The 14,335-nt window shown below is 59.9% G+C and overlaps 1 protein-coding gene across 1 annotated transcript in view; it reads left to right on the top strand.

The window, feature by feature from the left end:
* LOC122126160 (c-Maf inducing protein) overlaps nucleotides 1-14,030 on the top strand; it is a 151,765-nt gene extending 137,735 nt beyond the window's left edge. The window contains exons 11-21 of the mRNA XM_042700775.1: nucleotides 1,990-2,055; nucleotides 3,401-3,427; nucleotides 3,709-3,757; nucleotides 5,652-5,759; nucleotides 7,446-7,562; nucleotides 8,865-9,005; nucleotides 9,319-9,366; nucleotides 10,249-10,395; nucleotides 10,940-11,045; nucleotides 11,806-11,876; nucleotides 12,139-14,030. Coding sequence (XP_042556709.1) covers nucleotides 1,990-2,055; nucleotides 3,401-3,427; nucleotides 3,709-3,757; nucleotides 5,652-5,759; nucleotides 7,446-7,562; nucleotides 8,865-9,005; nucleotides 9,319-9,366; nucleotides 10,249-10,395; nucleotides 10,940-11,045; nucleotides 11,806-11,876; nucleotides 12,139-12,192 — 934 coding nt within the window. The 3' untranslated portion in view covers nucleotides 12,193-14,030. The remainder of the gene's footprint in view (nucleotides 1-1,989; nucleotides 2,056-3,400; nucleotides 3,428-3,708; nucleotides 3,758-5,651; nucleotides 5,760-7,445; nucleotides 7,563-8,864; nucleotides 9,006-9,318; nucleotides 9,367-10,248; nucleotides 10,396-10,939; nucleotides 11,046-11,805; nucleotides 11,877-12,138) is intronic.
* Nucleotides 14,031-14,335: the final 305 nt, after the last annotated feature.

Below are 14,335 nucleotides of genomic sequence, written 5' to 3'. Positions count from 1 at the left end.
GCTTCTTTCATGTACTCAGGCACGTTAGGTGTGAGCAGCAGATGTAGGCTGGGTCTCACTAGGTACATTACCCTCCCCCCCCCCCCCCCCCCCGTGGCACATCCTATTTCATGATGTACGGGGTGATGCGTGTGGCTGCCTTGGCACAGCCAGCAGCCCAGGACAGGCCCCCTGAACACGGGGGTTACAGTGCCGACTGCAGGCGTGTTTCCTGGCCTAAGAGAGCATTGAGAGCAAGACGATTTAACAGCAGCATTTGGAAAAAGAGGCAAAACCGGGATGGCGGCCGCGTGCATGTGGATTGCTAGAAACTTCCATGTGAGTGTGAAGCAGTGGCCGTGTTCCTTACCTGCTGAGCAGCTGTAGGCAGCATTCCCGGCGCCTTCCTCGGAGGTCTGCTGTGAGGATTCAGGGATGGGGGGGAGATGCCCGAGTGCAGCTCGGGCTGTCCGTTAGAGTCCTGCAGCGCTGCCTGGGAGTTCACCTAGAAGACGTGACGGAGTGAGGAGCTGCCGTGGCTCAGAGGGCATGTGGAAGGGGACCTCGGGGCCTTGGCCTTGCTTGGCTACCCGCATCCTCTGTTGAGTGGTACTGCAGTCCTGGGAAGTCGATACCAGATTTGAAAGATGCCTCGGTGGGCTCAGGGCCCTGGCCGGGGCATCCTAGCCACCTGTCGCATGGTAAGGCCTGAAGAGCTGGGACTCACAGACAGCACTAGAGCCATGTTAGGTTTTCTGGAATCCTATGGATCCGTTACAGATAGAAAAAGAAAGGAGCAGATTGTTGGTTCAGTGGGCAAGCTAGCTGTGAAAACAGATGCTAACGACAGGGGCGCACCCCCGAGGCTCCTGGGCATAGTCCAGGCAGCCCCTCCCACTGCCTGCACACGCGCGTGCGCGCACACACACACGCGCGTCCCGCACCCACTCTCCCCCTCACACACCCAGCGCCTGGCACAGCACATGCTTAGTTGATGTCGGTTTGTATCATTCTTGCAACTTATCTCAGGCCACTAGGGTTTCCTGGCAGTTCTTTTCCATGCATCCGCCTCTGGGCCTTTCCTCAGAGCCACCCGGAGTTCAGTTGGCCTGAAGACTGCCCTTTCTTGGGGAGGAAGGTAGGGTGGGGAGAACCCCTCACTTTGGGGTTATGACATTGTCCGTGACCGCGAGCATTTGTCCTGAGGTGGAAAATTACCTTACTCTGTTTCAGTGTAAGCCCCGTCGATGGATGGCACGTAGACGGGCAGACTATCCAGAGGTCTGAAAACTGTGTATGAAGGGCAGATGGAAGTTAGGGAAGATGTCAGGGCGGTTCCTTGGAAGAGGATGGCAGATTGTGACACATGGGATGTAAAGGAGGCTTAGGGTCACAGGAGCAGGAGTCAGCCCTCCGCCCTGCCACTGGGCAGATCTGCCCTGCCCCTGGAGCCAACCCCTGTCCTGCCCAAGCACGTGGCAGAGGCTGGCTGGCACGCTCTTGCGCTGCGCCTGCATGCTGCCCTGGGCTGTCTCTGGCCCCTGGGCCTTTGGTTCTGCAGCCCTCTCCCCAAGCACCTGCCACCCATCAGGCTGGCGCCCAGCCTAGGGCTGCGCAAATGAGACTGAGCCCCTCCCTGGGCTGCTGCGGGGCAATATGCGGGGGACTGTTCTGTGACTGTGTGGAGATGTCCCGGTGGCCATCCCATCCTCCCCGAGGGTCCTGCGAGGTGCCAGGCTGGGCCAGGGACCAACTACGTCTGTATTCCCACTTCAGCCAATGCCCCAAAGCCAGAAAGATGGGGAACCTGTGGAGAGCCTGTCGCGTGGGGTAGGTGCAAGTGCGTGCACCGAAGGCCACCATTCAGATGCACAGCACAAGGCTTCTCCAAGCCAGCGGGGAGGGGCAGAGACGGTGCCAAGGGACTCCCCCAGGCTTTTCCACCTTAGGGAGCTGCTAGGCAGCACTCCCTGGATGGCCACTCCTCACCGCCACCCTTTCTCATTCTAGGTCTGACTACGACGACTGGAGACCGTCCCTGGCCAGCTTGCTTCAACCCATTCCATTCCCCAAAGAGTAAGTTCCCCTCCCCCATGGAAGAGACCTCCTTGCGGGGGCTGCACTTCAAAAAACACACCAAGTCACTGTGGGGAGACCCCATGACCCACGGACGGGATAGCCTGGCTCTGGGGCCACTCGGAAAAGTAGGGCCACACAGAATGTGGCAGAGTCCCAGGGACGCACTGAGCTCAGGAGGCCTCCAGACCCTCCCCATCCAGCCATGACGGACACACAGTTTTGAATATGCCTCAGCAGGGACCAGTAATATTTGTTCCTCTTGTCTCCCAGGAAGACGGTAAAGGTAAAAAAAAAAAGGCAAAAGATAATGTGTCAGGTAGAGTAGTGCACACTTGTAATCCTAGCATTTGGAAGCCTGCAGCAGGAGGCTATGGAGTTTCCAGGCCAGCCTGAGCTACAGTGCCTCAAAAAAAAAACCCATAATGCATGTGGAGTCGTGTTCCATGCTGGGTGGTGAATGCTGGAAGCTTCCCTGCACTCACTACCACCGTTTGTTCGTGTTGCACTTCTGATCTGGCCAGAGACGGCCCCTCTGTCTTCCTCTCACTGGCCTTCACCCCGGTGTTGAGTTTCCCACAGGCGCCAGGCGCAGCCGTGGTGAGTGCGGGCCTGAGGAGGCCGGGTCCGAGTCGCCGCCTCAGATGCCGCTGGGGCTCTGTTGAGATAGATTGGAAGAAGCCAGGCCCCAGGAGGCGGCCGGGGCTCTCTGCGGAGCCCATTAACAAGCCTCTGTTTATGAAATGCGGCCCCTCCGAGGAGGGCATTACACTCAGTAATTGCCCCATTTGCTGGCCCCGCCAGTTCCCTGGAGGCCCCCGGGACTGGAGACCAGAGAAATCTGACTCCTGAGAGCTGCTCTGTGTCGCAAGGGCCGTGGTACCGCAGGCTGCAGCCGCTGTCCCCACAGGCCTGGGCACACTTGACGGGCCCATGATGCAATGCGCCTGGAAGAATGGTCCCTGAGTGCCTGCTGACGTGCGCCAGTCATTAGTGTGGCTGTGCCTTAATTGTGGAACAATTAACGAACACACCTGGGTCCCCAGAGCCCACACGTGTCCCGGGTGCATCACGCTCCGGGTTAGCGCTGCGGGTGTTGACAGGTGTGTCGCGGTGGTGGCTCTGGGGTGTGGGGGGCTCCATGTGTTTGTATCACTACCACCCTCGCCTCCCACCCAAGGAGATCTTTGTTCAGGAGCTTAGACTAGGCACAAAACGTGAGCATTTCATTCTCAATTTCCCTTTCATTCTTCAAGTCAGACGTAAAGTCTAGACGTCCCTGGAGGAAACCGGAACCGGGCTGTGCCGAGGCCCGCTAACGCCTTTTCCCTTTGTTTCTATGCAGAGCCCTCGCACACGAGAAGTTCACCAAGTGAGTATGCAGGCCGCACCCTCCTCACCCTCTCCCAGTCCTAGTGTCCCCACCGTGAGGTCACCCTCCTTCCAGTCTGCTGGGGACCGCCTGCATCGTGGGAGGCCACAGCGGCTCCTTCTGAGTGCTCGCCTGCACCCCCACCTCTGCACACACACCCCCAGTCCACGCGTGGCCAGGCGTCCCCGGGAAGCACCAAGTACACCTTGGACCTGCCTGGCCCGTGCCTCTGGCTTCTGCCATGCCCGGCCTTGTGACCGCTCTGCCCGCCTCTCTTCCAGGGAGCTGAAGTATGTGATTCAGAGGTTTGCGGAAGACCCGCGACAGGAGGTGAGCCTTGGTCTTTTCTCTTTTTCTGGTGCAGGCATGGGCTTGAATTCAGCGCCTTACGCTCTCACGTACCTTTTTTACTCAAAGCTGGCCCTTTACCGCCTGAGCCACGGTTCTACTTCTGGCTTTTTGCTAATTAGTTGGAGAGTCTCTTAGATTTTATTGCTTGGGCTGGCTTCGAACCACGATCCTCAGATCTCAACCTCCTGAGTAGGATCAGAGCCTTTGGTGCCTGGCTTCTGGGGCAGCTTTTGACCTCTGGGTCACGTGGCCACGGGTTCCCCGAGGAGCCACACTGCCTTTCAGAAGCCGCGCTGATGTGCTCTCCTGGCCTTGAATTTGTTTTGTGTGGTGTGGGCTTGTTCCCGTAATTCCCTCACGAGAAGCCTGTGAGCAGGCCCTTCCCGGCCGGACCCCCTTTTTCTGTCCAATTGCCCCCCTTTCAGAGTTGAGAAAATGGAGGCTCATCGCCACCCTGAGGTTGCCCGGTGGCACGTGGCCCAGGCTGAACGCAAAGCTCACGGGCCTGGCCACACAGCCCCGTCCTCTTCTCACAGCGCAGTCTGGGCGCTCGGTGGGCCCCGGGTCGTGCTTGTCAGCAAGACAGGCTCTCGTCCGTCGCCCTCACGGTCCAGCCAGGTCACTGGGTCTGTCTGGCCGGCAAGGAGTCTGGGTTTTGAACAAGCATTCTTTATGGTTCTCACGTGGTCTCTAAAGCCACACCGGAAAGCTTGCTTCGAGAAGGATCTAGTTCTAAAACACGGTGCTGCTCACAACAGTTTCAGAAGCAGTGCTGTGTGACAGGGAAGGCATTGGAAGGCTGGGCTCCAGCCATGGTCCTTGCTTTCACCCAAAGTCATTCCTTAGCACGTGTGAAGAGACAGATTCTCAGAATGCCAGCACCAGCCAGCCTTGAAGTGGGAAGAACAAAAGTAGGGCCAGCAGCTTCCAGAACAGAGCAGCAGAGGCAGCTTCTGGAAGGGAAATTTCCGAGCCAGGGACACACGCGTGAGTCCTCAGGGGGCGGAGCTTTAGGAAGGAGCAGCTGTCCGAGGTAGCACCTGAGCCCGTCCTCCTCCTGGCCCTCCGCCCCCTGCCCTGTGAACCTCTCCTCCCCTCCCCCTCCCCCTTCTTTCTCCTTAAGTGAAGCTAGAATTGTTACTTTAATTCTGTGCCATATTTGTCGAGTGGCATTTCCTAGTCTTTGAGTCCTTACTCCTGTGAGGAAAGTATGTCAGTCAGTATTGACTTGTCTTCCGGCTACTGGGAAGTACAAAAAGCCCATTGCCTAGCCAGGCACCGGTGGCTCACGCCTGTAATCCTAGCTACTGAGGAGGCTGAGATCTGAGGATCACAGTTCAAAGTTCTGGGCAAGGAAAGTCCGTGAAACTCTTATCTCCAATAAACCACTAGAAAACCGGAAGTAGCTGAAGAGCTGAGGGACAGCGCAGACACAGTGGTTCATATGTGTAATCCCAGCTATTTGGGAGACACAGATTAGAAGGGTTGTGGTTTGAGACCAACCTGAGACTCAAGCTACTAGCAGGGTGCGGTGTTGCACACGAGTCATCAGAACCGCAGGGGGGGGCGAGGGGGGGGAGAAAAGAGAGGAACAGCCCTGGGGCTGAATTTCAAGCAGAGTTTACCCTGGGTGGCCCTGTCCCGATGAGGCCTCAGCACTGCCCCGGGCCTACTACCCAGCCGGGCCTGGCCTCCATGCTGGGAGCCACTGGTGCCTGTGGGGGAGGGTCTCCAGGCTACCCCAAGGGAACTTTGTAGGCTGGAATCCCACAGCTGAACGAAGTGACACACATTCCTAACCGCTCGGCTGGTGGACATTTTCCTGGGCAGATTTTGGGTCACGGTGTCACCGGGTCGCGTCTCTGCCCGACAGGTCCACTCGTGCCTGCTGAGCGTGCGGGCCGGCAAAGATGGCTGGTTCCAGCTGTACAGCCCCGGAGGGGTGGCGTGTGACGATGACGGGGAGCTCTTCGCCAGCATGGTACGCAGCGCGGGCCTCGGGACGGCAGCGTCTCCCCGCCAACCTCGACCCTCCCCCAGAGCTGCTGCTCACCAAGAACACAGCTGCCAGCCCCGCCTGTCCACCTGACCCACGGGCCGTCTTCCCACACCCCCACGCTCCCCCTGCTCCCGGAGCTAGGGCGCTTACCGTCCCCCGTCTTATAGATGAGGCCGCTGAAGGCCCAGGCACCGCCTGCCTCAGCCACAGTTACCTGTCGCACTCGTGTTTTGTGCAAAGGACTGGGTGTGGCAACACGCGGCTGGATTCCAGAAGGCACTACAGAGCCACCAGCGCCATTCATTCTAACAGTGAGGGTCCCTTTAAACTCCTATGAAAGGAAGTGGGTATTGGCCTTGCCCAGGCTCGGGTCGTGGCCCAGCCGCCCACAGCTGCTCCCTGGGCAGTCACCTGCCTCTCTGGGCTTCGGTGTCCTCATCAGCACCGCAGGGAGCACGGTTGACCCCTCAAGGGAACCACAGCAGTTTCCCACAGCAGCAGGTACGAGTCTGTGCTGCCCACGCGTGGGCTCCCCAGCCCTGGGCCTGATGACCCTCGTCTCCACTGCCCCCATCGTGAGTCTAGGGAAGATCTTTGTGCGGTCATAGCAAACTGAGGCTCCGCCGCTGGACGCACTCGTAGTGGACTTTCAGGTCCCTTTCCTCCCCCCTCAGCACCCCTCACCTGTTTCCACGGGGCTCCTCGCCCACTGCTCGGTGCACCCCCCAAAATCGCACCCCCTTGAGCACTTGGACCACCTTCCACCAGCTCTGTGGCCTCCCCTCTGATGTCACCGCTTACCACGGCAACGCCCCGTGCCCCGCCCCTCCAGGCGGGGACTGCTGCAAGCGCTAGGAGCTGGCAGTCTCCCAGCTTGAGAGATTCCGTTTGTACACCAGAGTTGTTAATGATGGCGTGGAAAGAAATGTCACCAGGGAAGGAAGCAGGCAGCCAGCGGGCTGGAGATGTGTTGTTTCCATGGAGATGGAGCTGTGTTGTTTCCATGGAAATTCACGATGAGGAAGTGGGCCCTGGACCAGACAGCAGGCGCTTGATACTGTGTGCGGGGGAAGCGGTCTCCCCGGCTCTGATAGCATCTGACAGCAGGTCGGGGTCCCCTTTCCTCAGACTCCCCACCCCCCTTATACCAGAAAGAAAGACACCCCATCCCCAGACAACCCGGGAGGGGGCAGGCTTGCCACGTGCGTGGATTGTGGGGTAAGCAATCTTGGCAAACGCCCTCAGGAGCTCACAGTGCCAGCGCCAGGAGCTGTATGTAACCAGCAAGTTACCATGTTAGCCTCCTGCAAACTCTCAGCTCAGTGACTCCCAGTACAGTGGTAATGTTGTGCAGCAGTCACCACCACCGTCTCTAGAACTTTCCTGGTATCCCAGCTTCACCTCAGAGCCCACCAGGCGCTAACCATCCTCCTGCCCAGCCCCACTGCCGTGTCCCGTCTCCTCCCTGCCAGTGCGCCTGTTACAGTCCCCTTGGTCACTCGGCAGAATGTCCTCAAAGACGTCCATGTGGGGAGGGGTCTCTACGCAGCCACTGCGGGTCTGGTGGTCGCTGAGGGCCTCACTGTCCACACGGGGTCTGGCCAGGGCTGGCCCCAGGGACCTGTGCCGTGGATTCCTCCATCCTCACCTGTCCCTTCCTCCCCGCAGGTGCACATCCTCATGGGCTCCTGTTACAAGACCAAAAAATTCCTGCTCTCCCTGGCGGAAAACAAGCTGGGCCCGTGCATGCTCCTGGCGCTGCGGGGAAACCAGACCATGGTGGAGGTGAGGGCTGGGTGGTGGAGGTGAGGGCTGGGTGGGAGGGGGGACGGGGGGGGCAGGCCCAGCTCTCCCCAGCTCGAGAGCACCACCTCAGTTGTGACTGGCGTGTTGGAGGGAGCGGTGGCAGGTCCCTTCTGTGTAATACACCTGGGGCCAGGTCGGGCATGAGCTACCACACTTGTTGGTTGTGCACACGAGACTGGGCGCTGGGCACCCGCAGTGCTCACTTCTCACTCGGGGTTCAGCTGGCTCACCGGCGGGTGGAGGCAGAGGGGTCCTCCCAAAGCCTTCCCACACCAGTCTGAGGACACAGTTGGAACAGCTGGGGCTTCTGGCCTCCATTTGCATGTGTGACCTAGGGAAGCCACACATGCCCAGAGTATGAGCCCAAGCCCCTCACAGACCACGTGCTGCTCCTCCCCCTTCGATTGCCTGCCACACCTCGAGGCCCCAGAGTCCCAGAGAGGGCAGAAGCCCGCCAGCTTAGCCAGGAAGTCAGGTGGCATCGCCACCTTGGCATCATTCTGCCCTTTAGAAGTGAGTCACTAGCCAGGCACCAGCAGCTCATGCCTGTAATCCCTGTAATCCAGCTGCTTAGGAGACAGATCTGAGGATTGTGGTTCAGAGCCAGGCAGGAAAGGTCCTGAGACTTAACTGAAAAGTGGAGGTGTGGCTCAAGTAGTAGAGTGCCAGCCTTGAAGGAAAATGAGAAGGGAAAGCAGTCAGGCCCTGAGTTCAAGTACCAAGTCACCAAGCTAGTTGTGTGTGGGAAGACAGCTCTGCCTCAGGTGGGGACCAAGGAACTGCAGGCATGGTGCTGTAAAACAGCGTGTTTCCCATGGAAGCGGCCGGGCAGCGGGGTCAGAGCCCCTGAGGCACCGAGTCAGCACAGGCCAAGGCCCCGTGGCGAGGAGAAGCTTGTTGGAGGTCAGGGTGGCTGAAACAGTAGATCTGGAAACGAGGGGAGTGGGCTGTGGCTGGATGCGCGTTGAGCCCGTCAGTACCAGACCAGAGGTGCTGGGTTGGGGTTTACAGCAGGTAGCAGGAGAGAGGAGCCGTGGGGGGCTGGAGCCCCCCCTGGGCGGTCCTGGGAGAAAGTCCCGGCAAAGGATCTGGCCAGCATGTTGACCCAACGTGACCGCCGCGCCAGGGGACGCGAGGTGGAGGCCGCTAGCCTAGCTCTGCACACCTGTCTGGGGACACCAGTTCCCAGTGAGCTCTTGGGGTGCCTGGTGCACACAACACACGGGGCTCGTGTGTGGACCCTCTTGGGCCACGCATGTGACGTGCGTGTGGCTTGCACAGATCCTCTGCTTGATGCTGGAATACAACATTATTGACAACAAGGACACGCAGCTGCAGATCATCTCCACGCTGGAGAGCACGGATGTGGGGAAGCGCATGTACGAGCAGCTGTGCGACCGCCAGCGGGAGCTCAAGGAGCTGGTGAGCCGCGCCCGGGGAGAGGGATGCTGTGCCACAGGGGCCTGGCCACGCTCTGTCCCATCTTGCCACCAGTCCCCAACACAAGCCCAGGCTTGCTACTACCCCTGCTTCTCTGCAAAGGGCGTTTGTGCACATGCCCACAGGCCCGGTGAGGCGTCCTTCTGTATGGGTGGCCACAGTGTCACTGCTACCTGTATTTCTTAGGATTGCGTCTGCATAGAGCAGCCATGAGAGCCGGGGGGGGACGGGGAAGGGGGTGCGCAGGGCGGGGGGCCGGGTGGATGGCATCCTAATCCATCTGCTTTCCCTGCAGCAAAGGAAAGGCGGTCCCACCAGGCTAACACTGCCCTCAAAGTCCACGGTGAGTCTTGGGCATCAGAGGCGGGGTGATGGGGGGGCGCTCTGTCAGGGCCAAGTGGGGTACAGGAAGAGAAGCAAGAACCAGGAGAGCAAATGGTGAAGCCGTCAGGTGGTGCTGGGTGTGTGTGGGGCTTTGGGGTGGACACCAGCTTAGCACGTATGAGGACCTGGTTCAGTGTCCACCACACACACACACACACACACACACACACACACACACACACACACACACACACACACACACACACACACACACACACACACACGGCCAGTCTTTCCTAACAATAACGGCTGGTAGCAAGTTTACGCTATTGGATCACTAATCTCTGCCCTGCAGTTTGGTGTTGATTGGTGTTGACACTGCTGTTTCCAGGGTTTTCAGGGATCTTACAGTCTGCTTCCTCGTGGTCTCTGATGGAAGTGTGGGTTCCAGACAGGGCCAAGACAGTGCACCAGGAGGCCCAGCCAGCAGGAGGGAGTAGGAGGTGGAGGAGAACGTGCTCTTCCTTCCAGAAGGTTCTAACATCTCCTTGTGCCTGTTCAGCACCTGGCCTGCAGCTGTCGTTCAGGGCAGCCAGGTGGCAGCTACACATCAGAGATTGTGGGGTGTCTGTGGCTCACACCTGCGATCCCCGCTCCTCGGGGCATCTGAGGGTTCCAGTTTGAAGCGAGTCGGGAGTGGCTGCCCTCGGGGCGCAGCCTGGCGCTGCAGGCAGGCTTTGTGGTTTCCTTCGTGCTGGGAGCTCAGGGCGCGACCTCCCTCCCAGCGGGCCTCCCAGTCACGCGCGTGCACACACCGCTGTGAGGGGGCAGCGGCCTCACGCCAGCCACGACACCTCCGCTGCCTCACCGCACGCCCTGAGCCCCGCTCCTGCCCCTGCAGGACGCTGACCTGGCCCGCCTGCTGAGTTCTGGCTCCTTCGGGAACCTGGAGAACCTGAGCCTGGCCTTCACCAACGTCACCAGTGCCTGCGCCGAGCACCTCATCAAGCTGCCCTCCCTCAAGCAGCTCAACCTGTGGTCCACGCAGGTGCCGCCACCCCCCCACTCCCCTTCCCCTGCTCCCCACCCCTGCACAGCCCCCCTGCCTGCCACACCTCCGCCCTCCACAGGGCTGTCCCTGAGCCCGGTGCCCGTTCCCCCCAGGCAGGAGTGGAGGACATGCTGTGGCCCATTTCTCAGTGGGGACCGCCGAGGCCTCGGGGAAGGGCATGCGCAGACTCCTGGGTGGGGGAGAAGCGCAGCTAGAGGAGACGCGGGGCCTGCTGCGGGGGGACGCATGGACGGCCAGTGGTCGTGGGCTGCCGACACCACCTGCCACGCCACCCCCATGTTGGCAGAAGGAAAATTGTGCCCGTCAGCTGGCCCCACCGGAGCCTGGAGGCCTGCCGAGCGCAAGGCCCCTGGACTCGCAGGGAGGCCCTGGCCCACGCCCCAGGCCCGGCCTACGTTCAGGAGGAGAGTGGCCCCCCCCCCCCCCCCAAGCTCATGGCCACAGCTCAGCGCCGGGCCCGCCCGCTGCTCTCCCTGCCCAGCAGGGTGCTGGAGAGGCTGAAGGTCTCTGTTTCCCACAGTTTGGCGATGCCGGCCTGCGGCTCCTGTCAGAACACCTCACCATGCTCCAGGTGCTGAACCTGTGCGAGACCCCAGTCACCGATGCCGGGCTGCTGGCCCTCAGCTGTGAGTGCCCGGCCGCACGCCCAGTCCCTGCCAGGGGCTGGGAGCAAAGCAGAGCGGGGCACCTTCCTTGGGGAGCTCCCCGTCTGAGCCAGGCACCAGTGGCTACCCAGAAACTGAGACCTGAGCATCCTGGTTCAAAGCCAGTCAGGGCAGAAAAGTCCGTGAGACCGCCGATGAACCACTAAAAAGTCACAGGTGGAGCTGTGGCTCAGGTGGTAGAGCACTAGCCTGGGTGGAAAGGCGCAAGAATAGAAGCCAGGCCCTAAGTCATGCCCCAGTGCCAGCATACAAAGGGGGAGAGGCAGCCTAGCGGAAAGGGTCATTGCCCTGTTCTGGGGGGCTCTAGGAGGAGCGTGGAGGCAGGGGTGGGATTCAGGAGAGTGCATTCTCTCTAGGTAGGACTGGTCCTGATGCCCACTGCAGGCTTCGGTGCCCACCTGGCCCCTCAGGCACCCCAGAACAGACGGAGACGTTTGTCTCAGCCAGCTTAAGAACCAAGCTGGTTCTTGGTTTAGGAAGGGGCGGATCTGAGATGCGGCCCGACGGAGGCGCTGTCCCGCTCCCCACTCAGAGCCCGTGGGGGGGGGAGGGGGCGGCAGGTGTGCGGCGAGGTTTAGCCATCAGAGGGCAGGGGCACAGAGGCCCAGTTCCAGCCACCTGGGGAGTGAACAGCACCGCAGCCTCCCGCCCGTCCCCACTGGGTGCCGCCGGCCATCCGCCGCAGCTGGCATGCACTCACTGTCCATCTGTCCTTGCACAGCCATGAAGAGTCTCTGCAGCTTAAACATGAACAGCACCAAGCTCTCGGCTGACACCTATGAGGATCTGAAGGTGAGTGCTCCCTCCCCTCGGCCACAGCTGTCTGGGGGGCGGGGCGGGGCTGCCCCTGGAACAAGAGGCCTGCGGGAGGGAGGGAAGCCAGGGTCCGGCGGGAGCGCAGAGGGCCCCGGGCAGCAGGTGGACAGGCTCGTGGGACTTGACCCCGCGTCGCTGGGCATCTCCAGAGCCTGGTGGAGCTTGCATGTCGGGGTGGCCTTCCACAGGGCAGACTGGCGGGGAGGGGTGTGACGAGGCCCCTTCCGGTTCCCCGCAGGCCAAGCTCCCTAACCTGAAGGAGGTGGACGTCCGCTACACCGAAGCCTGGTGAAGGCCCGGCTGCGCGGGATGGCGCCAACCGTGGGACGTTGCTTAGCTGTAGAGCAGTGGGTCCTGGGGTCACACCTGGCACCGGCTGCGGGATAGATGGGGGAGTCTCGGAGGGCGAAGGGGGGAGGGGAGGGGGACCGCAGCGCCCAGTCCCACCTAGTTCTTTTAGCTTCATAATTGGAACCTCTGACCTGACCGAACGCGGACTTCGCGGCAACCAGAGGGGCTCCGCGGCTCGGGAGGGGAGGCGGGCCCCTTCGTGGATTTCCTTTGCCTTTGTGTTCAGTGCCGTGTGGGAAGGTCTCGTCACCCCCACACCATCTCGGCGGGGGGGCGGGGGCGCTGGCCTCCCCGAGGCACCAAGCTGAGCTGAGGTCACCCCGCGTCTGGGGACAAAGCCCAGCCCATCTCCCCCCGTCCTGCGTCCTCACCATTGCTATGCAACGTGGTTCTTGTTGTACATAAGATTTAAATAATGCACCTATTTAAGAAACGTTGGCAAATTGCAGGTCTGGGACCTGCTGTTATTTATGAAGTCTTTGACCCCCCCCCCCCCCCCCCCCAGCCTGTAGTACTGTACGAACCAGTCAGCCGTCGGGTTAGTGCTAGTGTTATTGTTATTTTTTTAAAGGAAACAGACAAAAAAAGAAAAAGGAAAAAAAAACACAACAGAAGTCCCTCCTTGGAGAATTGATTGCTTTTCCGTAGCGATTCTGTGTGCTGATGCTGGCCGGTGGTCTGTGCGTCACTGCTGCTGTATATTTCTGATTTCTAAATGTTCCCAGCTTCCTCAAGTGGTGGCAGTCAGGCTCGGGGTGGGGGGAGGAAATGGGGTTCCATACTGCAACTTGCTCCTCTAAGACCCAAACTCTTCCTCTCTCCCCCCTTTTATCGATTTGGAGGGGTGCTCACCCTCACCCCTGTCCGCCCCCTGTAGAGCTGCCCCCCCCCAGCTCAGTCCCTGCTGGCCTTCCCTGGCCTTGTCCTAACTGAGACTTGTGGCCCTCCGTCATGTGCGCCCCCCCCCCCCGCCCTCACGCATGCCGGCCTCTTGCATGGTCTCGGAGAGGAGAGAGAGCGCCCCACCAGCCTGACCACCATGCCCCCCGCGCCCTGACAAGCCAACCTCGTGTCCTTTATGAGCAGTCGGCTTTTTCTTACCAAGCCCTCTCTGTACAGAACAGCCCCTGGATGGTTTATTTGGGGTCCCCCCCAGCCCCTTTTTTTTTTCTGTTGGTTTAGCACAAGTACTCCCTCCTCCCTTTCCTCTAGCACCTCCTGCTGAACCCACCTTCGATGTAATTGTTTTATAAATATTTAATCTTATTCAATGGAAACCATGCTTTTGTCGTTTTATACTTTGCTAGGTAGACTTTATTACCCCTGACGACGCCCTCATTTTTTTAAAAAAGGAAAAAAAAAAAACCACCACCAAGAGCAAAATTGGGTTTCAGTCCTAATTCACTTTTACGTGCCAGGTTTTTTCCCCCCGTGTGGGTGTGTGAGTGTGTGCCTGTGCACGTGTGTGCACACGTGTGTGTGTGTGTGTGTGTGTGTGTATGTGTGTGTAGTGTGTTCTGTTTTAGTGTTCTGTTTTCTGTTGTCGTTTTCTGTTTGGTTTACGACTCTCCCCTTCCCCCAGTTTCGTACTTCACAGCAAGCACCCTGGTGCCGGAAGAAGCAGAAACAAAAAACATTTTTAAAAATTAAAAAAGAAGAAGAAAGAAGAGCCCCTTCCCCGCACTGTTGCTTTTCCTGGTGGTCCCACTACTGTCACGTAGCTGTACAAAGAGATGTGAAATACTTTCAGGCAAAAATAAACTGTAAGTGACTCATCGACGGCTGGTCTCTCTGTGTACTTTGGGGGGCGTGGGGGCCCCTGATCCCAGGCCATGGGCAGGCCCAGCACCCCGTTGAGGTCCCCCAGCATCCTCCTGTCCACCTCCCCTGCCACACTCCCACCGCCTCCGTGACAAATCCCCACGCCTTGCCTGCCCCCGGCCCTGCTCAGCCTGCCTCCTCCCCGCGCGCCTGCCCCCTCCCCCTCCCCCCGCGCCTGCCCCCTCCCCCTCCCCCCTCCTGCGCCTGCCCCCTCCCCCTCCCCGCGCGCCTGCCCCCTCCCCGCGCGCCTGCCGTCCTGCAGA

The sequence above is a fragment of the Dipodomys spectabilis genome, unplaced genomic scaffold (genome assembly GCF_019054845.1).
Source record: "Dipodomys spectabilis isolate Male_0828 unplaced genomic scaffold, ASM1905484v1 ptg000273l, whole genome shotgun sequence".
Classification (NCBI taxonomy): domain Eukaryota; kingdom Metazoa; phylum Chordata; class Mammalia; order Rodentia; family Heteromyidae; genus Dipodomys; species Dipodomys spectabilis.
Note: the sequence above shows the minus strand (reverse complement) of the source record. Positions and strands in the feature narration are given on the sequence as shown.